This window comes from Agelaius tricolor, unplaced genomic scaffold (genome assembly GCF_023055355.1).
Source record: "Agelaius tricolor isolate 1412-34295 unplaced genomic scaffold, bAgeTri1.0.p SCAF_10, whole genome shotgun sequence".
NCBI lineage: Eukaryota > Metazoa > Chordata > Aves > Passeriformes > Icteridae > Agelaius > Agelaius tricolor.
In genome coordinates this window covers 16,303,674-16,328,046 of record NW_027269270.1, presented here as the reverse complement: position 1 = coordinate 16,328,046, position 24,373 = coordinate 16,303,674, and the positions used below count along the sequence as shown (strand labels likewise).

The 24,373-nt window shown below is 43.2% G+C and overlaps 1 protein-coding gene across 2 annotated transcripts in view; it reads left to right on the top strand.

Moving 5' to 3' along the window:
• The window catches only part of GAD1 (glutamate decarboxylase 1), a 33,358-nt gene that overhangs the window by 2,838 nt on the left and 6,147 nt on the right, over positions 1–24,373 (top strand). For both annotated transcript variants that reach the window (XM_071434934.1, XM_071434935.1), the window contains exons 3-15: positions 858–920; positions 6,173–6,331; positions 7,035–7,277; positions 9,972–10,062; positions 14,133–14,245; positions 15,594–15,709; positions 15,846–15,925; positions 16,130–16,184; positions 17,171–17,287; positions 17,447–17,511; positions 20,776–20,854; positions 22,456–22,605; positions 23,905–24,012. In XM_071434934.1, the coding sequence (XP_071291035.1) occupies positions 858–920; positions 6,173–6,331; positions 7,035–7,277; positions 9,972–10,062; positions 14,133–14,245; positions 15,594–15,709; positions 15,846–15,925; positions 16,130–16,184; positions 17,171–17,287; positions 17,447–17,511; positions 20,776–20,854; positions 22,456–22,605; positions 23,905–24,012 (1,439 nt within the window). The remainder of the gene's footprint in view (positions 1–857; positions 921–6,172; positions 6,332–7,034; positions 7,278–9,971; positions 10,063–14,132; positions 14,246–15,593; positions 15,710–15,845; positions 15,926–16,129; positions 16,185–17,170; positions 17,288–17,446; positions 17,512–20,775; positions 20,855–22,455; positions 22,606–23,904; positions 24,013–24,373) is intronic.

Below are 24,373 nucleotides of genomic sequence, written 5' to 3'. Positions count from 1 at the left end.
AATTAATTGGTATCACGGCTAAAACAAAGATAACCGCTGGCAGCAGCATCCCGCCCTGCCCACACGGGCTCCCCGCCCCCGGGCACTGGCAGCGCCCCTGCCGAGCGGGCTCCTCCGCCCGGTCGGGAGCGCCGTGCCTCTTCCCCCGCTTCCCCCTCCCGAGAGTCAGGCCGCTGCCCTCCGTGCTTGGGTGAGCCATCCTCCTCCCGGTTCCTCTGAAACCTTCTCCCCTCGCCCCCCAACGCCCCCGGTCGCCCTCTGGGGTCCATCGCTGCCGGACTTGCGGCTGCCCCGTGCCGCGAGAGATGGACGGGAGAGGCTCGGTAGTGGCCGCGGCCGTGGCTGGTGCACCCTCCACCTCGGTCCTGGGCTTCGTTCCCCGCTTCCCGTGGGCTCAGCTGGGGCTGACCGGTGCGTGTCTGAGCCACGACTCAGGGGCTGGGAAGCAGCCTGTTCCCCCTGGGGGTGCGGTCCCGATAGGGCCGTTGGCGGCCCGTCAGTCCGTCCGAGGCTCAATGATGCGAGTCCGATCATCTAGTCAAATACTATTTTTCACCCAATTAATTCCTGAACTCTTTTGTGACCCCATTTCACGCCACTTTATTTTAAGCTGCTACTTCCCTGGAGCCCCGCCAGTAAATGATGAGATGTCGGGTCCCGGGTGCCTTCTCTTCTCCTCTGGGCAGGCCAGCATGTCACCTCGCTGTCATCCGAGCCTCAGCTGCCCCGCGCCCAGCGCCGCCGGGCTCGGAGTCAGCCCTTTCTCACGTCGATGCAGCCGTGCGGGGCACCGGGGTGGGGCGCGGCGGCCGGACAACCCCGCCGCCCCAGGGGAACACCTCTGCTCTCTCTTCCAGCTTACGACTCGTGGTGCGGCGTGGCTCACGGGTGCACCAGGAAGATCGGGCTGAAGATATGCGGTAAGTGCGGCCGTGTTTCCCCGTAGGACACCCCACACAGCACGCGTGACGGCGCGGCCGTCCCGGCGGGGGCAGCGCGGCCCGAGCGCCCCCCGCGGCCCCGCCTCGGCCGCCCCCTGCCGGCCGCAGGGCGGCTCCGCGGCCCCGGCCCCGCCGCCGCCGTGCCCTCCCGCGGGCTGGCCGTGGCCCGGGTTCTGTCCGCCGCGGGAGGGACGGCGGCGGCCCCGCTGCCCCTCCTGCCACACTCGGGGGTGCAGGCGCCGGGCTCTCCGGGCGAAGAAAGCGCAGGACCCGCCGGGGAGGCCGGTGGGAGGAAAAGCGGGAGGCGGGGGACCGGTTCGCCGCTTCTCACAGTCTGAAATTTTTCAACCTTATCTGACTAGAAAATACGGATCTCCTGGGGAAAAAAAGATTAACGAGAGCCTTATTAAAGAGCAATTCGTCAGCTTGCTGTGCTGGTAAGATAGCGCTGGCAGCCAGTCAGCGCGCAGGCACATGAAATGCAGAAGGGAAACAAATGCACAATCAGATCGCAACGTTATAGCAAGAGATTCATTTGCAGATAACAAGCTGTCTTCCTTCTCTAGATATCTCAGTAGCGCCTTCGCTTTCAGAGGCTAACAGTCAAATCTTCATATTCTGATGGGGGAATCATTCCGTTTTGCCCATCCCCTTATGCATAGAAATTATTTCCCCTTTTCCCCCTCTGTCTCTTGGGGGGGGATGGGAAATATGTCGTGGGAGAAACTAACCTTTTTTCGATGCAAAGGAGCATTTAAAGCTCTTTCCCTGCTTGCTCGAGTCGAAGTTAATTCATTAAGCGTTTTGTAACCTGGAAGTTTGAACGGGAAAAGAATCAGGGTGCAAATGTTTAGCCCTGTGTCTGTGAGAGATTTCACTGGTAGCCGCTGGCGACGTTAACGAGTAGTCGCTTAGTTCTATAAATAGCTCCTGATCTGGGTTTAATGGACCATTTCCCTACCAGTCCCCTCAGTGGCTGGAGCGATGGGCATTTTCACCATCATTTTAATTTAGCCCGGCAAGCAGAACTGATAAAGTAACGCGCATTTAGGCTTGCTCCGTGTTGCTAGACTACGGGGGTTAGAGAAGGACAGCGCAGCTTCTCTCAATGAGATCAAATACACTTGAAAATGAAATATCCCACCATTTTGGATTTGAGACGGGCATAAGAGAGAATAGTGAAGGCTTTGTGAAGGGAGTTCAATACAAGCTGTATTTCTGGTTGTGCTTTGTTGCTCAGTTTTCCTTTGCTGGCTCTTTTCTGTTTTACATGAAAAATACACTCTGAATAGTCAGTGATGCCGTTTTGGAATACTCAGATTTGATGATGAGCACTGTTTTTGCTTGTATGAGCCCTCCTATTTGAATCGAACACCTTCACAAAGACATACAGGGAAGGTTGCCTATGGTAAACAGAGTGTGGTATTAAGGTTGCCAAGAATCCTAATTAAACATGCTAAACGAGTTGACATTTGACTGTTGCAGGTGATACGTCCTTGTCCTTACCTTTCACAACATATCATTCCAGACCCTAAATATTGTATAGTCACAAAGGCGCCTTGGAATTGTTCCTATTGTGTGTATCACACTGAAATCGATTAATTTTAAATGCAAACTTTAAATAAGGGTTGACCTCAGAGAAAAGGCAAGTCTTGAACAATGAGTTGGTTCTTCCATCTGAGTTGTATATTATGGGTTTGACATTTTCAGTAATTACGTATCCAAGATGTATGTAATTTCTTCTTAAATAACGGAGCGATTTAAGGATTAGCTTTTTTTCCTTTTCTGGTTGAAAACCACTGCCTGAAAAGAGCACTGCCGCTACCACCACTCCCACCCCTCCCGACCCCTTCCCCGCCCCTACTCTTCGTCTCTGCACATATCCACCTAAAAAAACCAACCAAACAACAACAACAAAAAAACCTCCTAAAAAACCCAAAAAAAAAAAAACCCCAAACACCAAAGAAACAACTAACTCCTATTTTAAGCGGTTTAATGAAGTGTCACGGCGGCCAAAATATGGGCAGAATTCCCCCTGTATCTGGATTTGTATGCTACACTCCCACCATGGCAATTGTTATTGCTGAGACTGATCTTGTTAACATTTGGCACCAGTGGAATGTTCAACGTCGTAAAATTGCTCCGGTGCGTCTCCTGTTTGGCCTCGGCCAGCTGATGATTCCAAACCCAGTGAGCAAGGCGGGAGAGTGGGGCTTCCAAAGCAGCCATGCATGTTAGAAACCGGGCTCGTCTCCGGAGTCCGTGGGATTGATGCTGCCAAGCAGACTTTAGGTAGGACCGCTGCGGGGTCCAGGGTCTCCTGCAGCCGCCACCGACGTGCACCCCCGATGGCTGCGGTGCCTCCGGGACCTGGCGGGTCTGTCCCCGCCCCGCAAGATGTGTCCACCCAGGGCTGCGGTGCCGAGGGGGGCTCACACACCTGCCTTGTGCGAGGCCTGATGTGAAATCACGCCGAATTTGTGGTCGCGTTGCGCACCGAGGTACTCCCTCGCCAATCTGGTGTGACTCGACTCTTGAAAACCCGGTTTCTTTAAGCGCATGAAAATGCACCTGCGGAACGGACCTACTGCTGGAAAAGGCTGCGCTCTCCGCTGCTCTAGGAGAAGCAGCGCGGACACTGTTTCGTATTCTGCTACTTGCTGGAAGTCTCCTACACCGGCCTCGCTTTTCAAGCAGGATACAGATGAAAGGTCGGCTACAGTCATGCTCTTCTCCCCGGGAGCGGAAGGAGCCTTCGAGGGCCGGCTGTTACGCTTCTCTGCAGACTGCGACGGCGCTGGGGAGCGTCCCACACCCTCCTAGGGAGGGGTTCGGCAAACGACATGGTCCGGCGGCTCCAGAGCGGGGACTGTCCGTGTCCCACGGGCTCCCCCTCACACCGAGTCTCCAGGTCCACGAGACACTGCCGTGGCCGAGGGACTTGAGCGAACGCACATTTCCTACAGCCGGGTGGGCTGATGTCGGCCGACAGCGTGATCCTGCCTTCAGGCTTTTTCCGTCCTCTCATCCCCGCCCTCGAGCCTCCCGAGCGCCGCCGCGCAGCCCCGGGTCCCCACGCGGCGTGGGCTGACAGGCCCCGTGCGCGGCCGCTGCGAGCCCCAGCTGATCCCCAGCCGGCCTCGGGACTCAGCGGGCCCGGGGAGCCTCCGCGGGGAAGAACGGCCGCAGAGTCGTTCGGGCAAGGACTGAGCTCCCTGCCCGCAGCGTCTGGTTAGGTCAGACCCTTCAGCGATGCCACGGCCTCGCCGGGCCCGATGGGAGTTGAACTGGATGCGACTGCAGCCTTTCTCTGTTGCCGAAGCGGTGCTCCCTCCTTCCCCAGCGCCAGCTGTGCGAAGAGCTTGGCTCTCGGGGCAAGCGGAACGCGGCCGCTCCTGCAGGCGTCTCTTCTCACGGAACCCGTCCCACCCGAGCATCGCTACTGAGAGCCTGAAAAAAAGACGGGTGTGGGGAAAACAAAGCAAAATCAAGCCCCAGAACCCGGTAATAGAGGATTCATAATTCAGATTAGACTGCACCTGCTTTGATATCAGCTGCTTCTCTTAATGAGCAGGAAAATAGCACTAGCTATTGCAGGAGCTAATGATCGCTGCAAGAGCCATTAGAAGCAGTAACAACATAACTAAATACTACATATATATATGTATGTGTATATGGACGGCTACTTTGAACTTATGCACGAAGAGAGTTTCCATTAAATAGTCTTTGTCTCATTCATAAAAGCATCACAGAAAAAGACTAATCAGTAGAAGATCAGAATTAAAAGGCAAAACGTGAGATGTTCACTGGAAGTATGGCTCCTACAAGCTTACCTGTGAGCGACCCTCCTGGAGACTCGTCTGGGTACCCGACTGATGCAGAAGGGCCTGCCAGCCGAGTGCTCCTTTTTCGATGGCTCTTTCGTGACTGCCTGCCTGGCAGCAGGGTCCGAGGCACAGGTACCGCGCCGGGAGCAATTGGCCCAGTAGCTCACTGTCGCTCGCTTTTCTCCCCCGGCGTTCAGCCCCTAAGCCTGCCCAAGATGCAGGAGTCCCGTACGGGCCGGCAGTGGGCGCCGGATGGGAGCTGCCCACAGTCTCGGACCGCTGTCACGGCTCCGAGAGCAGGGACACATGGCCGGAGGGCGCTGAAGAGAAGCGGCATCGGGGAACATGAGTGAGCGAACTCAGGACGTTGTTTTTCCTCCCTGCTAAGCCCTTCTCTCTGACGGATATCCCCAACCGCGACGAGCTTTGTTTTCGATCGTTGCTTGTTTTAAAAGAAAAGAAAGAATAAAGGAGACCGGCGTCACAGTAGTGCCTCTTCCAAACATACAGGCACACTCGGTGCAACCCGGAAGGTCAAAATCCGACGCTGTCCTTAATGACAAAAAGCCCGACACTGTGCGTGTTTTAGCGGGCATCATAGATTTAATATATCAAATCCAGAAAATTAATTGTTCTCCCTGCCTTGTTAAAGTAGACAGATCTCATTACTAGCTGCGGACTCTGTGTGGCTTCCGCCCCAACAATTCTTGGGGTGAGTGGGTTTATTATTGCCATGACATATAACAGCAGCAGTTGTGTTCGGGTTCTGGGCGCCAAAGATGCGTTCCCAGTGAGAGCAGAGCTCTTAAAACCTCCGGGGACGATTACTGTTAGCATCAAAGCATCTTTTCAGGTGGAAAATCCGCATCAGTACTTACTGATAATAGGAAGGTGGGGTTACATGAGTGCTACTGGTATCCTCAGAGCTCTAGCCCTCTCAGGACAGATGCTCCAGAATGGCTGCTTGTTCTCATGCCTTTTGTGCGTGAGAGCACCACGAGGAGAACTGAAAATGGCCCTGATTTTAATCATACATCATTGCCCCTGTCTGCTAGGTCCATAAACTTTGCCTGCAGGCTGAAATAGCATTGACTCATCCTGAACTCTCTTCCAGTGGCTGATTACTGAAGTGGAATCTGTCTGATCGACTTAATAAGAATTTACCAGTGCACTAAATGACAAAATTTTGTTTTTTGCATGGCTGCGTTTTTGCAGTTGATGGCATTTTGAACTCTCCCTCCTGGAGGCAAATAATCCCTATAAATACCCTTATTCCTGACCTCATTAGTCAGATCTAGAGCCAACACCGCTTTTAACTGTTGTCTAGAGAGCTGCTTTAGATATTTCTAAACATGTTGGGAAGTCAGAAAACTCTGACCTGTGCACCTTGCAATAATAATGTAGGGTTCCTGCAAAGGACCAACAGCCTGGAAGACAAGGGCCGGATCGTCAGTTCTCTGAAGGAAAAACAGTCATCCAAGAGCCTGCTGGCATGCGAGAACAGTGAGAAGGAATCCAGGTTCCGGCGCACCGAGACAGACTTTTCCAATCTGTATGCCAGAGGTAAACACTTTACAGTTTCTCCTTGCTCCAGCTCAGGCATGTCCCTTAATAGTCCTGCCCTCATCTCCCCTGCAAGTGCAGCCATGCTCAGACCATGCTTTTCCTTGGCTGTTTTTGAAGGGAGCTCTGTGTCTGTGTTTTCTGGGAGCTGCACTGGTGATGTATGCAGGCTGCCTGAAAAGCAGTTTTACGTACTTTGCGCTGATCACCTGCAGCTCACCTTCAGTGGTTCCAGGGGTTTCTCCAGATCCAGCATCCAGGAGGAGAGTAATTCTATGTTTTTATCCTCCTTAGTAAAATAATAATGAAGGAGCCTGTGATTGCTGGTAGGGGGCTATTGCAAGAAGAGTGAGAAAGGGAAAGCAATCCCTTTGTGGGGCGGAGGTGGGAACATTGTGAGGTAAGGGCAGGTGAGGAGGCACTCGCCTCCACCCAGAGGAGGTGAGTGCCTCACACCACACAACCTTTGTGTGGCAGGGTGTGCTCTTAGGCCAGGCACCTTGGAGGTCCCTCTGCTGCTGCTGTGGGTGACCTAGGCTTGCCCTTCTCCGTGGGGTGAGAGGGACCGGGAGTCTGCCCGGCTGCAACCAGGCAGTGCTGGGACCGTGGCTTCCAGGTTCTTGGAATGCTGTGGGCAGCCGAGGCAGGTTCATCTCTGCTTCTCTCTCCCAAAGCAAGTGCTGACAGCTGGTTTGCCCCACAGATTTGTTGCCCTCCAAGAATGGTGAGGAGCAGACCATGCAGTTTCTGCTGGAGGTTGTGGACATCCTCCTCAATTACGTGAGGAAGACTTTTGACAGATCCACCAAAGTGCTGGACTTCCACCACCCACACCAGCTCCTGGAGGGCATGGAGGGCTTCAACCTGGAGCTTTCGGACAACCCTGAGTCCCTGGAGCAGATTCTGGTGGATTGTCGGGACACTCTGAAATACGGAGTAAGGACAGGTAGGTTTTTGCACACTACTCTGTGGCGAGTCCCTCCTGGGACTTTTCTCAGGCTCATGGTGAAGAGAGCTTGACAGCTCACGGAGGTAAGCCCACACCCTCTCTACACCCGTGACTGTGCCTCTGTACAGGCTTGGCTCCAGGGCTGGCTGCAGGTGCTGGAAATGTTTCTGCTCAGAAACTTCATTTATTGATGACCATCCGTCCCTGCCGGGTAGGGCTCAGTGCTATTTTTAGACCACAGAAACAAGTTTTAAAGACGTAATCTCTTTCACTTGATGAAACGCGAGCTGTCTGTATCTCCGGGGAGCAATATCATTAGGTAAATGAGGGCATAAATGACACAGAATTTGCAATTTTTCTTCTTTATGTTCATCAAACGTTTAATGAAAAAGAGACTGAAATCCTAGGAATCATCAATAAAGGAACCCTGTGGATTTCAGCCCATTATCCAGGAGCCCTGCCCGTCCAGGTCCTTCTGAATCAAACAGAAATCCCGGGTTGTAATCACTTATTTAACTGGGTGAGCTGTAGCCAGCCTCTAGAGCAAAGTCAATGCTCTCTCAGGCCGTTTGGCCTGAAATGTTTTACATTGGATCCAAAGGAGTCTTGGCTGGCAACTAGCCCTGACAGCCTGTGCAGGTCAGGAACTGGAGCGGTAATGGAGCGCGCCGAGCTTCCTGTCCCCAGCCTTGCTCCCGCGTTTCAGGGCTGCTGAGCTCTGCCTGGCCGGCTGCCCTCTCCGGCACGGCACGGCTCGGCTCTACCGCCGGCGGGCGGCGGTCTCCCCGCGGAGCCGGAGGGCGGGAGCTCGGGCCGGGGGCTGTTTCCCGGCGCTCTCCGGCTGGGCAGCAGCGAGCCATGGCTCCTGAAGGACGGGCCGCAGCTTTCTGCTGTGCTTCGTTTTGGAGCCGTGAAGACCCAATGCAGTGCATTCAAGGAGCAAAATCTTGACAACAGATGTGGCGGGTAGCGTTCTGTCTTTTTTCCTATTGACATGGTGGTTTGATCGATTCAGTGGAGTCAGGGGTATATTTTGATTTTTGTACTCTTAATCAAAGGGGAGAGTTGTTTCACTCCCAAACGCGTGGGTTGTTGGACAGGTGGCCTGAGGTTAAGTCAGAGTGGCTGCGCTCTGTGCGCTTGCACCATTTTTCTGCTATTTATTGTGCCGCAAGTCGTGCAGCCTCCTCCCCTCACCCCAACCTCCCCTGGAGCTTCTGTGGGCCAGCAGGACGTGTTCTCGGGACCTGAGGGGCAGGTATCCGACCGGACACAAGCTCTGTTCAAAGCGGTGTCTGGTGCAGCTTTAAAGTGCTGCTCGGATCGCCTGAGTGCCCAGGACACGCATTCTGCTGTGGGCTCCTGGGGCTCACATTCTCTCTCAAGCTCCCTTCAAAGTCACCGGGTCTGAATCTGCAGCCCAGCCCTAGGAGATCGCGGGCTCATTAACAGCTATGGGAAGTCAGCGAAATGTCGCTGAAGATAACTAGCCGGTCAGTGTGTCCTGGAAAGGGAGAGAAGTGCTGATTTGTAAAGCAAACAGCTAAGCCGCGGTGGTGTTTCTGGGCTCTAGCCCCGAGCCGTGGGTTCCCCGGGCGGGAGCAGCCCCCCGGCTGCGGCATGTCCTCTTCGGGAAGTGTCGCGATGTGGCAGCGCCGGCAGGCTCACGCCTCTAAAAGATTTCTGCTGACATCGCTCGGGGCAGAATCGCATTTGTTTCTTCATGTCAAAAGATGCTGATGTTCCTCGTGTTGAACCGAATCCGACGTGACAGGGTCCCCTCCAGGCGTCGAGAGCTGACCTCTCTTCTAGGGCCGGGCTGTCCCCAGTGTGCTATCTGCGTGTCCTTCTCCAGAGAGCCGAGGTCTAAATCATGGCACCGCCCACCTCCCCTCAGCGCCCGATGCCAGTTGTTAGGAATTTCCTCTCTTCATGCTAGAAAAGTAGGTCCCCAAGACTCGGGATTATTGCTTATGAAAGTCGTTAAAGCAACTTCGGCTGAAACACAGGGATGTGATTTGCTTCAGTTCAATAGCAAACTCTGTTTAAGGAGGTGAATTCTAGCTCATAAACCATGTGGGGAAAGGGCCCGAGTCGAGGGCCTCTGGGAGGCCCTGTCCCCCCTCTGCAGCGCTGGGACATTGCTGCCGAGACGCCGCAAAACGTCTCTCCCGTGTCCTTGTAGCTCGGGAAGAGACGGGCTCCTCCTCAGCCCTGTCTCATTCCTGCAGCCCCAGTTCAAGCGCCTGAACCTTCCTCTCTTGCTCCATTCAAATGCAAATAGCCCCGGAACCTAGAGGTTGTTACTGCCGGGGGGGTCCCACACCGTGTACTCCTCTCCCGAGTTCACAGCGCGGCAGAGGTCGGAAGAGGGCTCTGGAAACGGGCTAGCCCAAGCCCCTGGGCAGGTCCCGGAGGTGTTTACAGCCTCAGTCGATTCTGAGGTTCTCTTTTAAAGGCAAATGATTCCATTCAGGAGCTCCCATCCGAAACATTTTTGAAGTTTGTAATAAGACACCCGTGAATGTTGGCTATCAGTCTCCCCATAAGCAAGACTTGCTTTGAAAACTCTGCTGCAAGTATTCTGAGTACAAACCTGTGGTTTTTGTCAGAAAAGGTGGATGGTATAAATTTGAAACCTGAGAGATACCGGTAGAGTTTGTTCTAAGTTGCTCTCAATTCTCTTTACAGGTCACCCTCGCTTTTTCAATCAGCTGTCCACAGGACTGGACATTATTGGCTTGGCTGGGGAATGGCTGACATCCACTGCTAACACAAACATGTAAGCAGTGTCTTGTCACCAGTGTCTGGGACTGGTGCTTACACAGGCTGCCATGTATCATGGTAGATAGGTATTATCACAGATATGAATAATTTTCATTTTTAAATGATGAATGTTACATCTTCCAGAAAAATGTCTCATATATTTCCAAATGTGTCAGTAAGACAGTGAAAATAATTACATGAAACTGAACAGTTTTATGTTTCTTATAAATAGAAATGCAAATATCTGAGAGCACATGGTAAGTAAAACATTATTATTCTAATATAAAAACCTGAAATTAGTTTTCTTTTTTGGACCAATCTTCTCTATATTTTTCTTTTTTTAAAAAAAGCTTTGTCTCTAGACTGAACAGGTCTGCAGCTATTCCCATGCTAACACTAGAACACAAGATATGGAAAAAATTTATTTTCTTCTCTACTGTTGACTTCAGAGATAGCAGGCTTGAGGCAATACCTTTTGTTCATGTGCTAGTAAAGAACTGGCTTCTGGGTAGCTTCAAAATTATTAAAAATGTAACACTGAAAAATAATTTTATGCTAATGAAGGAATTAGTCTAAGATTAATAAAGTCATGTGTAAATGAATAAAGGGAAGTAAAAAAAAAGTAAAATTTGACATCTGAATGCATCAAATAAGAAACTTTTCCTAATTTTTCTTGACCTCAGAGTTAATGAAAGGTAAATGTCGGTGTAAGGTATTATGATGAATTTTTTCAGCAGAGTGCAATTAACGAAAAAAACTCCAAAAACAACACTAAACAAAAATATCCACAAAAACAATATATGTTTTAATTATTAAACAAGTATTGTAAAAGCTTTAAAGTGCTTTGAGGTGACTTTTTAGCAGCACAATTAAAAGTGAAAACAGTTCTGATCACATTTCTAAACAAAACTTTGCTTAAAGGTTGTTTCTCTGTTTCTCTGAAATTGGTTTATATTTCAGTGTCACTTTTCCAAGCCCATTTGACTAACTTAGTTATCCCAGTTTAGTTATCCTTTTGTAATCAGTGAAATTACACAAATCTGATAAGACATAAAAGAATTCAGCTCTATGGCAGACTGTGACAGGTAAAGAAGTACTGACATCATTATTAATAACATTGCACTCAATTCGTCACTTCTTAAAAAATAACTCTTTTTAATTGATGTTTTCCATTTGTTGAAAGTAAGCTGTTAAATAGCTAGTTTCTCAACCATTTGTGCTTTAAAAAAGAACTCATCTTGAAAATACTTCTCTGTGAACATGAAAATTTAGTATCTATTTGTTAGCATGAGACTTAGTGTGCCCTTTTTTTCAGAAAACCAAAGTCAACATGGTGTGCTTTCAAGTAACACACTAATTGCAAATAAGGTTAAAGGAAGATGTTTGTAAAATATGATTCTAAGAACTGACAGAGAAGGTTATTAAAAATAGCCAAATCACCTCTGTGAGCTCTGGGGAACATGGTATTTGTTTTGAGTACTGTTCCAGCACACCAGAACAGGTTTTGACCTTTACCTAGAAACTGTTCCAACCTATTACAGCTACATGAGCACATAACACAAAAGCAACCATAATATTGAATTATAGTAGGGATGTTTTTCATATGCCATTTTTTCTTTTCTACAGATAAACAATAATTAAAATATTTATGAACAATTAAAAGTATGTGTTTTCTTTTGCAGATGATTTTTGAGTAATCAAAACATCTGTACTCCCTTAAAATTTTAAATTATCATTAGGAAATATTACTTAAGTGTCACGGTGAGGATTATATATAAAAATAAACATAATAAGCTTTCCCCATTGACTTGGAAATAATGTATCAATGTGCTATTCATAGCTCAATCTCTAATCATGAGACCTTCAGCATGGGAATTTCAGAATTTCATTATTCATCCAGTTCTGTAGCACAGGGCATTCTGTCACCATGCAGCAGCCAATTGAGGTTAAAAATAAATATTATCTGGAAGTTCTGTTTATGCCCGCTGTTAGCTGAGACAAGGGAATACATTGGTGTTTTCAGTATTGTGCAAATATGCTTATGAATAGAAAATTGATGTAAAATGTTCTGTGTTTATTCTCAGACTGCTTTTTACATGCTGGCCAACAAGAGAATGGTAGCTAGAATAATTTGGTCTGATAAAGTGATTTGTTCTTTATGTGAGAGCAGAATTATGCCAGCACTGGCTTCTACCAAGAAACCAGTTAGTACATTCTGTTAGTAACGAGCTGATACTCATGACTGTGATAGTTAATTCACAGAAATACCCGTAAATGTTGTAACTATAGGAAAATCTAACCAGCTTTTTTTTGGAGATTGATTCTAAAGTTTGATGGTTCCTTGTAAGCCAAACACATTTTTTGGGTTTTTACAGAATTTTTCAAAATAATTTAAGTTTAAAACAAGTAAGGTGGAATGACCTTTAACTAGGTGTGATTTGTAAATTCATACCCATCAACTAATACAGCTTCATTGGCCTTGCAGTTTATAAACATCTACTATCATTTATTTCTTGTCAGTTCTTGGAGACTTAGAAAATAACTACGGAATAGAATAAATAAATAGTATTTTCTTTGTGTTTAAATATATTCAAAATTCAGTGTGCAAGGGCAAAACCCAAAATGTGTTTAAACTGGTGGGGAAAAAATAATCACATTGACTTAAGAGTACCTTGTATTGAGCTACAGTGTTCTATAGACTGCTGAGTTCCTGTGGACATTGGCTGATCATTCTGCCTAAATAAAAATTGGAATCTATTCTAGACTTGCAGTGCTTAAAAACAAAACAACCCCAAACCACTATTAGCAGACACTGGTTTATTTATTTTGTCCATTTGTAGATAGTAGCAGCACCCAAACTTCAGATCAGTATTGAACTGTCTCTGCCAGTTCTAATGATAATAAAAACAAAATAAGTAGTATTTTGGCTTCTGAAAATAGCAATCACAATAATTAAACAAATTAGAAATCTTTAATATTAAGGGAATATTTTAAAAATAATGGTGTTTCTCTGATGGACTAAGGACACATAAAAATTGAAGAAAATATTAAAATATTAACAGTGGAAGCGACCAGTGTAGCTGGAAATAAAGGACAAGCTTTTTCAGACACTTGTTCACTTCTTAATATCGTGTCTCATTCAAGTTTGCTGTACCTGTTCTCAAAATATCATTTTAGTATTAGAGAGACAACACAGACGTTTTGGCAAAATTATTCAAGCAGAGAACATCAATCAAATCCGAAGTGTCAGGGTGTCATACTCTTACAGACTCCTTTGGAAATCAGAGGTTGATTTCTTCATTTCTCTCTGCTTCCTTTTCCCCCTTACTTTTTTTTTTTCCCCACAGACAGTAAGCAGAATTTGTTTACAGCAGTAGTAATTTGTCCATCTACCTCGATCACCAAAATAGTTGTATGGTTGTCAATTTCCATCCACATATCTGACTCTGACATCAGGGCATGCCAGGATATGTAATGTTTTTTGCCCTCATTAAGTGGATACAATAGTTGACTGCTGACTTGGTTTTGGTAATTGGTAATTAGAAAATCATCATTTGTAATTACTCTTGACAGTTATTGATCACATTGTATTGTAGAAGTAAGTTGTCCTTGGAGATCATCAACAGAATAAATCCACATAATTAATTATATTTAAACTTTGAAACCCTAGCTCAATACTTCTAATTATGGTTTTATTTACCTCAATGAAGTTCACTGTTTTCATAAGGACTTAGCAGCATGTTATTCCACAAGTGTGGAATTGGCACTTTGGGAAACAGTTGTTTTAAAGGACAAACTTGTACAGAAGTCAGCAGCCTTATGATGTTGAACATTAGGTCTTACATTCACTATATAGAAAGCTGCAATATATATATTACTGCAGTTTTTATTCATCAGTACTTCCAATATTGTCTTCCTGAGGATTTTTGCTTGGGTAAAGTTCCAGGATCAGGACCTCAGGTTACAGGAAAACTTTTAGAAACCTCGAGCATTTTAACAAAGGATCACAGTCTGGGAATTTATCATGTGTTTTTAGAATCTGTACCTATATCATGCTTATTTGGTATTTTTGCTTTATCCATGCAGGTTTACCTATGAAATTGCTCCTGTCTTTGTCCTCATGGAACAAATAACACTTCGAAAGATGAGGGAGATTATTGGATGGTCAAACAAAGATGGTGATGGAATATTCTCACCTGGTGAGCTTTTCTTCTCTGTTTTGGTGGTTTGACTAAAACTTCGAAAGTTAAAATAACCATAGGCTGTGTCTGAATACTCACACTACGTGCAATTTAGAAGTTGGAATGCTATGTTTAAACATCCTACAAAATAGTTGGGGCAAAAAATTATCTCTGTGTATGGCTATGTACTATGGCATTTAAAACTTGACCACAGTACACAGTTAGGCATTTAAACACCCCTTTTATGAGCTTCATTTCTGGAGGCACAGCTCCTTTTGACTAGAAGTTCTCAGAAATCATGTACTGGTTTTTTTGGTGGTCAGTGAGGATTTGGGCTCACAGTCAGGAAAAGTTTGTGGTTGTCTGTCACTTTCTGGGACTTGTTATCTGGGATATAATCTGATTGCATTCACAAGTATGACTGTGGTATAAAGACCAGGACAATGTGTCTTCCCATGCAAGGAACATAAAGGCAGTGAGCATTGACAGAAATGACTGGTGATGAAACATGTGAAGGTCCTGGGCTAATGTATGGACAATGTGGATGCCCAGCAGGACTTTTCTGGGTTTGGCATGAGGGAACACCACCCTGTCACAGAGCATAAAGGACAAAACTACCTCATTTTGGAACAGCCCACATAAAAGTGCACACTCCATTCCTATCTGCTAGAAAAATACAGATATTTCTGTGTTCTCATCAATGACAACATTTCAGAGGAAGAAGTCATCCTAGGCTTAGGGGTGAGATTGATCTTATTAAAGCTTGAGGTCTGCACCAAAGAACTGAGCTAATTGTTCAGGGCTCTTTTTAGCAGCAAACCAAGATAAATAGGTGCTTTCCCTGTATTCAAATTCTTCAAAATTAAGTGTGAAAATAAATTAGGTGAATCATAGCCTGTGACATGCCTCTTTCCCCTAAATGACTGTGAGGGAGTTTAGAAGAAGTAGCTCAGCTGTAGAAATCTACCTTTCAGCATCTACTTCTACGTCTACAGTAAGATGGGATAAATCCATCTAAAATGACATTTCTTCAATCTCAGACAAGTTAATAAGTTCCTGTTGTTCTTGCTAACAAGAAGTTTACACAAAAGCAGCACAATGGAAGCTGAACTTTTTAGGAATATGTTACAAAATGATAGCAATTGAAAGAGATGGCGCTTAAGAAATTCTGATTGTTATTCTGGCTTTCTCGAGAGTCTGTCCTGTGCTATTCAGACAGATGCCAGTGTATTTCAGAGAAATGTTTTTTCATAGTTCACTGCCACTTTCACTGCATTATGCAAATGAGACACAATTGTCTGTGGTATAATATACTTTTTGTTTTCATTATCACTATTGTATTACTCATTTATTTGTTCACTCGCAGGAGGAGCGATCTCCAACATGTACAGCATAATGGCTGCACGCTACAAGTATTTCCCTGAAGTTAAAACCAAAGGCATGGCAGCAGTCCCTAAACTGGTTCTCTTTACCTCAGAACATGTGAGCTTAATACACTGCTAATTCTTAATTTACATAAGTTTACATTTTCACAACATATGTCATAACATGACATATGTTGTGAAAATGGTTCACCATTAAACAACTGCTCCATTTCGTGTTCATTTGTTTGCTGCAGAGTCACTACTCAATAAAGAAAGCTGGAGCTACACTTGGATTTGGAACAGACAATGTTATTTTGATAAAATGTGATGAAAGGTAGGATGAATGCTAAAGTTTTGATAGATTAAATGTGTTCATGTGTTAAATTTGTTTTATTGTGTTTAAGGACTGATTTAGTACAGTGTGTCAAGTCGCTAATGGCCTGTTGAGAAAATCCTATTAAATTATTTCAACTGCAGCTATTATTTACATATACATTCTTTAACTTTCTTTGCCTTTCTGTTTCTGTGATAATTACAGAGGCAAAATAATACCAGCTGATTTGGAGGCAAAAATTCTGGAAGCAAAAGAAAAGGTTTGTGTTTTAAAAAATTGGTGCTTAAATGCTTGGCTTAGTAAAATTGCTTTTTCCTTTGAAGCCAGAGTGTGGACGTTAAAGAGAACATTGTAATGATATAAATACAATAACAGTATTTTTATATGTTTAATTATACATTCATGTATTGTTTACAGAATTATCTGTATGTCTTGGTGAGGTTTCCATTTCCTGTTTAAAACCAAAAGTCTTTTTAACTCTTGAACGACAACTGTAGCTCATGATTTTTAAAAATAACTTCCTGTTTGGAAATATATGGAAACAAGCATGGAAACACAAAATCTTTTATCTAAACTTTTAAGCTTAGCCAAACCCATAAAAGATTCTACAGAGCCCTTAAAAATCCTATAGATTTCATGTAGGTAGCACGTATATTTGTTAAATATAGACAATAAGATTAAATTTTTGGCATTAATTGCTATTTCTTGAATCAATGCAGTGGAAAAACCCATGGATTTTTAATAAGATAACCAAAGAAAAATCAAGGTTGTTTTTTTTTTATTTCTTAACTTCTTTACATTTGGGAACTCTATGAAATAGCAGTTCACATTTATTTCATCTAATTCAAAATTGTCTCTCTTTGATCTGATAGTTTCTCATTTATTCCTTTTGTTTTAGATTGCTTAGTTTTGCTTTGTTCTATTTATTAGTAGATAAGGACTAAAGGAACAATTTCAAGCTTTCAAATCATGACTTACAAATCATATTTAATTAATTTTTGTTTATACTGCTGTAAAAGTCCCACATTTACTTGAATATTGTTCATCTTCCACTACATTGTTTGAATCTCTTCTCTGAAATAGATTGAACAAAATAATATTCTTTATAAAACATTTTTAGGTTACAAAATGAGATAATATTTAATATTTCTGGAATTATTTTCCTTTTCCTTTTTTCCTTTTTTTTTTTCTCTCTGAAAGTGTTTTCAATTTATAGTTGACTTTTTTTTTTTTTTTTTTTGGTAGGGATACATTCCTCTTTTTGTAAATGCAACTGCAGGCACAACAGTATATGGAGCCTTTGATCCGATACAGGAGATTGCAGATATATGTGAAAAATACAACCTCTGGCTCCATGTTGATGTAAGTAACACAAAAGTGCTGCTAGTCGGGCAAAAGAGGATCTCAGTTTACATGTTTTTTTCCTTGAATTAAAATACTTACTACTAGACTCTGAGTAAGCTAAAATCTGTTGAGCTTTTCCAAAAAAATGAGTCTTCTCTTTTCTTCTGTCTTTTCCAGGCTGCCTGGGGGGGTGGACTCTTAATGTCCCGAAAGCACCGTCATAAACTGAGTGGAATAGAAAGGTACTACCCAGGGCTTCTTTGTAATTCTGTTCTTAAAGTACTTTCACAAGATACCTGACACTTCAGCAATTCATGAAAATGTTCCTGTGCTACGGTGAGGAGTTTAACACTAAATTAAACAATAGTGAGGCACTAAACTAAAAGGTTCAGACTAGGGAGATGGAAACAATGCTACAGAAGAAATCTGTGATGTACCATTGAGTGAGAGGTAAGTTTTCAGCAGATTTGAAGGAAGACAAGGATATTACGCAAAGTTTTGGAGGGATCATAAGTCTGGGAATGCATGGAGAAGTATTTGAAGAAAAAAATGAAGTGTGAGAGCTAGACAATCTCTGAAATGTAGGGCTTTGAGAATACCAGTGATAAATGAGGGATCCGGGGAAGGTGTTTGAGCATGAATACCCACAGTGGGAATTTGTAGAGGTACTCTCCTGAAAGATGTTTGCAGGTTTTCTGGAAAATAAAGAGTGTATGTTCATGAGTTCTGTAAATGGAACACATACATATGCTTAGTCTTATATCACTTTTATTTATACATACACACACACACACACACACACACACACAGATAGGTGTGTACAACAATGAGAGGAGGTAGAGACTGAATTAGCAGCAATTTTCAGGGGCAAGTTTCAGTACCTTTAAGGCTTGAAAGGACTGTGATAGACAGAGCTGCTACACTTCTGCTGTACTGTGGAGAAGACTGAGGTAATTTACAGAGAGGCCAGAAAGGGTCACAGATGTCACCTGTCTGAGGGCACAGGGGCCTGTGTGTTGGTGCCATGTGGGGATTACGTGAAACAAGCGGGAAGCTCTTGTTGAGGTCAGAGTGAAGTCTGCAGAAAAGAGCATGTGTGTACCCCCAGGCAGGTAACCCAGTTTGCCAAGATGCCCACTGAGACCAGAAGCTGGCCTTTGATTGAATCAAACTTAAAGAGGCAAAGCATTTGTATTGGTAGTGACAGCAGGCTGAGAATGTGACCCTCCCACTGGTTCTTACAGTTTTGACTCAGGAGTCATTCCAGGCATAGTCTTTGGCACAGTTGTACCCATATCCAATGATGACAAGTCTGTAGAAGATGCTATATTTATAATCCCATGGGTGTGTTGATCTCTAGATTTTCTCTGAAAGCACTCAACCATAAAATGGTGCCCATCTGAAAAAAATCAGAAAAGCAATGAAGAATCACAAACTTTAGATCTTTTCCATCATTGCAGCTATCAGCCTTCAGGGAAGCAAAAAATATTTGAAGCAAGCTCTATCCATGTACTTTTAAATTAGCATCAAATTGCTCCCTTGAGTTGGCTATTCTGAATATGGGCACTGTGTAAAATAGTAAAATGAATATAGTGAGCAATGCTCTTCCTTAGGGAAAACAAACTGTCCTAGGTGTGGGCATCTCATGCAGTAAGTGAAGAATAAGTACAACATCAAGGATAGTGTATGGAAGGACTGGCAGCAAAACCATGGGGACCTTTCTGTTGCAAGGACAGCAGCATGTGGTGTGGAGTACCCTGAAGCAGCAGAATCCAATCAACATTTGCCCAGCCCAATTTACTTGTGACTCATGGCAACATGTCTAATATTAAGTCAGCATTACAAAATAATTTTCTTAAGATACAGAGGTTTAGTCAGGAGTTTGGCACACCCCTTTTGACCTGAGGTCAACCCTAAGGTGCTAATTAAGGCCATAATTGTAAGTAAATAGAGAAAGCAGCAGGCTATGAAGCGTGAAATTATTTCTTTCCCAGTCAGCCATACAGGTTTCTAACATGGGATGGGGCCCACATGTACAGGATAATTGCCTGTCACGGGCCCCAGCTGGGCTCTCTTGATAACACAGGTTGTACTTTGCCTGCTTGGACACACTGGCATGGAGGACTGGCATGCTGCCAGGGCACAGAGCTGGGACTGCCTGTGGTGGGACAGCCTCTGGCTCGGGCTGCACTGAGGAGAGAGTGACAGCTTCATGTTAACATAAACCTAATGCTCCTTGTGAGGAACGACTTGAAATTGTCTTTGTTTGAAACCCTGAAAGTTAAATGAATGTGCTAAACTGAAGGCATGGTGTTTTCAAAAGGAAATAAGTTGTTATATAAATTCCGTTTTCCTGACTGCTTCATCTGAACTATTAGTGAAGTTTTTCTAAAAGATAAGTCTGAGCTATTTATCTGCTGGTTTGCACTGCATAAGCAGCTGATGTCAGATGGATGGTGAGCTCCCCAGGTACAGCACAGGCTGCACTGTTCCTTCAGCTGAGGGGTGCTACAATCTAATCTAGCACATACAGGGATTGGAATTGTATCTAGAAATCAGTGGTCCTCAGACTGGGGTGAAGACATCACTGTGTTACTCAAAACAGAGAAACTGTGGTTGTGTCTGTGTCCTCTGAGAGCAGGGTGTAGAAGAGGAGGGAATACCTTTTAATTTTCTTTCAACTACATTGTAAAAACATGCATAGTCTGTGAAATACAATTATGCACTTTGCTTCTTCGGAACATGCAGTGAATCAAGGGGACGCTTGGTAATTAATTACTTGGGGTGAAAAGGTCAATGGATGTGCAACGTTGGCACATTTATTTCAGTGTCACCATTAAACTGTCTAGGATAGTATGTTAAAATACAGAACATCTGTTTGACTTGTAAATTAGGTGATCTTGTGGATTGTAAGAAATTTTAAGCTTTACATAGAGAATGGTAGGATAAGATGTAAGGTTTTAGAGCCTTTTAACAGTCCATGGGCTTGACAAGCAAGGGCTGTGTCTCTAACTGGGAAAGCAGGTAAGCATGCAGAACATCTTTTTATTTCCTTTCTATTTTTCCAGCAGCTGTTCAGTAAAGAACTGTATTCTCCCACAATTCATATTAGTCCCTTAATTGTCTGACACCCCCACTTTCCCAATCAGTACCTTGAATTGATAGAATATATCAAAGAGGTTTTGTTATTTTTATTAGTGCTATTTCTAGAAGAGAACTCATCTGGGGATGATGTTACTGTATCAGCTAATCAGTCTGATACTAATTAGCTGGTATTAGTAATAAAATAAAATAATCACAAGTCAGACATTGCAATGTTAACACGAAAAAAATTCCTTTCCCGGACAGCATAGCTGGGAAGACAATTAAGACAGCAATAATACCCATAGTGATATCATCATGGTCAAAACTCCATGTATTTCCAGCTGAAAGCAGAAAACAAAGGTCACTGCTTCAGATTAAGTTTCTGTTTTCCAAACCTATCTGAATGTGTAATTTTTTTGCAGAGCCAACTCAGTCACTTGGAATCCACACAAGATGATGGGAGTGTTGTTACAATGTTCTGCCATTCTTGTCCGGGAGAAGGTCTGCCTTATATTTAATAATTAAACATTAAAAAAAAATAAATATCAAGCCCTACTTTTTAAGAGGGTACTGCAAAATCTGTTTGATTTCAAAACTTCTTTTGGAAGGAATAATTGTGTGGATTTACATTGTGTTTTGGAAGTTGTTTTATCTGTCCTGGGGGTTTTGGCTTTTTTAAATTAAAGTTGTAGACAACATGGGTCAGATCCTCACCTGTTGGATCTTTGCATATTCTGATAGCAACAACAGAGCCATGCCAATGTACTTCATCTGAGCACCTGCCCCCTTGTTTCTGTGATACATTGAACATAGGGCCTTGGCTTTAATACTTGGTCACAGTCTAAACTGCTTAAGTAAGAAGCAAGTTTTTACCTTACATGGTGGTTTAGAAGTTTCCCAGTTCTGTTGAAAAGAAAACATGCTGGTCTTATTATGACCCTTTTAGGGCTAGCGTCTAGGTTCTTAGTTGTCATCAATTAAAGGAAAACCTTGTGTCTTGTTTCTTTTAAGCAATACGTTTTTATTAAATGATTTTAAAAAAATCAAATCATATGTGGTATCATATGTGGATAGGACTAATGATGTTGCCTACTAACCTCTTGTATGCCAATTGCTACTAGAAGCACTTAGTTGAAGAAGTAATCCCTGCACACAGAATTGGAATGGAAGAATCAGAAGTTGCAGCCCTAGGTCTGCCATTGTTCTTCCAACCAATCCATCTCTAAACTGAGGACTGCAGCATTTATTTCCCTTTGTAAAACTCATCTACGGAAGGGAAGCACAAGCCTTTGTTGGTGGCATGCATGCTTATTGTGCCAGCTATTGCAGGATTTTGGCAAGAGTTTTTGTTCTCTATATGAGAACTTTGATAGATGTTTTTGTATTTATGAGACACACTGGTGTCTTCAAGTTTCTTGCAAAAAGCAGTTTCAAACTCTAAAGGAAATGCGAACCATTTTAGAAACGTCACATATGAGACTTCTGTGTAACATAAGGAATTTGCTGCTCGGTGTTTCCACCAGGCATTTTTACCTGTAGTAGTCCCTAGATTTCTATTGGTCTGTGAACCATATTTATTTATATGCAAAAAATGTCCAGTTTGTGTTATTTGTGCTTATACTTATCCTTAATGTTGTGTCATAAAGCTGAACAACATTCAAAGTTTAAACCTTCAATTACATTTTTTCACTCCATTTTGTGTAGCAATCTGTTGCATTGAGAGACCACAGCTTTATTCTAGTGTGTAATTTAACAAATCATGAATTTAAGTTTAAAGAACATAGCCTTATAAATTGAAGTGGTGAAAGCTAATATCACAAACTAAGTCTCCAAATTAATCTGTGAATATTTTCTCAGGGGGGTGTTTCTGTGTGTAAAACCATATGGCTACTCAGAGACTTCTAAGAGAACCACCTTAGGTTAATGAAATTAATTTTGTGGCTCAGGTTTGCAAAACAAGGTCAGTATGTTATAATATGTCCCATCAAAGAACAATCCTCCTGTACAAGTTTGAAATACATTTTTATACATTATTAATGTGTACATTCTCTCATGCACAAATGCCAGGTAAGTCATGTAAGTGTACGTGTTTTTTGTTGTAGGGTATCCTTCAAGGCTGCAATCAAATGTGTGCAGGCTATCTCTTCCAGCCAGACAAACAGTATGATGTCTCCTATGACACTGGAGATAAGGCAATACAGTGTGGTCGACATGTAGACATTTTCAAATTCTGGTTGATGTGGAAAGCAAAGGTAAATAACGAAAGTTTATCTCAAAAACCAGAAATGCATTTATTTAATTTCTACATGTCATGTAATGGAATAATTAATTTTAACATAAATGTTTGTGTCATTACAATCTCTAAACACAGAAATATCCAAGTACTAACTCAGAAAGGAACTATGTGAATTGTAGAACAATGCTAGCTGTAAGTAAATTCAGATGGCAATTAGAAGAAAGATTTAAGTCACTAGATGAGTCCTGCAGAAAAACCATTGAGTGCAGGGCACCAAAATGATCTCTTGTTGTGATGCTCTACACTTGGATAGTATTTTATGGCAGATTACTTGTAACAGCAGAGCAGCCTTGATGACTTAAAAGGGTCCTTTGAATATGACATTTCAATGCATAGATTTTATAAGTGACTTTTAAAGTCAAAACAAGGCATTTTTCTGAGCAAGCTTTGCCCAAGTGACGATTCCACAGTTATTCTGCTACTACTGGGGTATGCCTGGATGGCTGAATTTAAGCATGGGCTTTTGTCCAGGCTTACATGTTCACAAGATGAGGATTCATGTAGTCAAGAAAACACATTCCATTTTTATTGCTTTATCTGCTGTCATCTCATTACTGTTATTCTTGATCTTCTGCTGGCAAAATGGGAATTCAGTTGGGTAACCTGTCCAGAGTCTAATTTTTAAAATAAAGTTGATAATAAACTCTAAAATCATAAACCAATTTTCACTTTGGGAGAAAATGCTTGCGTCTTCATTCATGTACAAAGTGTACTTAAAAAAAAAACCCAACTATTTATTATCAATATTCATATACTTTTTCTGGGATTATGACCTTGACAAGATATCAGTGGGTAGGCAAGTGACATAGTAAACATGTTGCAGACTTTTGCTTGCTGGTTAAAGTCACATTTCTAGCAAACTGTTCAGAGAAAATATTTTACTTCCCAATTCTTACACTTTCAACTGAATTCCCATTCCAAGTTTCTGATCTTTCAGCAGCAGCTGTGAAGCCAGAACATAATATCCATAATATTTTTGGAAGCCCCAAAAATATAAAAGACCTAAAATAATCTACTAAAAATAGTGAAAGTCCTTGTTATTTTCATAATAAATTCTCTTAAAATGAGACAACTGGGGCCACCTCTAGCCACTTTTTAACCGTTGATTAATGCTACTTTTATGTTACAAGAAATAATACTGTTAAATGTTTTCTGCCTGAAAATATTTAAGAGTGAAACTTATCTGAAAAGGTGATTGCATCAGAGCAGGAAAAAAATGACCATATAACTAATACCTACTTTCTTATTAACATAGGGTACAGTAGGATTCGAAAATCAGATCAATAAATGCCTGGAGCTGGCAGAATATCTCTACACTAAAATCAAAAACAGGGAAGAATTTGAGATGGTTTTTGAAGGGCAGGTAAGTTTGCTTTCCCATATGTATGAGCCAAATATGTCTTCATGCTTCTCACAGTTCTTCAAGACAGCTATGCAAAACTGCTCTGATTTTCTAAAGAACTACATAACTATTGGCATCTCTGCAGATTTTTTGTCAAATACATGTGGTTTTATACCATAAATGTCAGGTTTATCTCCTCTTCTTCTGCAGAGGCCTTCTCAGTTTAGGGCATGAAGATTGCCTTAATACAACCTACTCATACTGAGATTATTAGTACATAACTGAGAATCTGCTATTTTTACTGTATATTCTTTTGCTAGTGCCAGTACAGAAACCTTTGGATCATAGTATAAACTTCATTTCCCCCTTTGCTAAGGAAAGG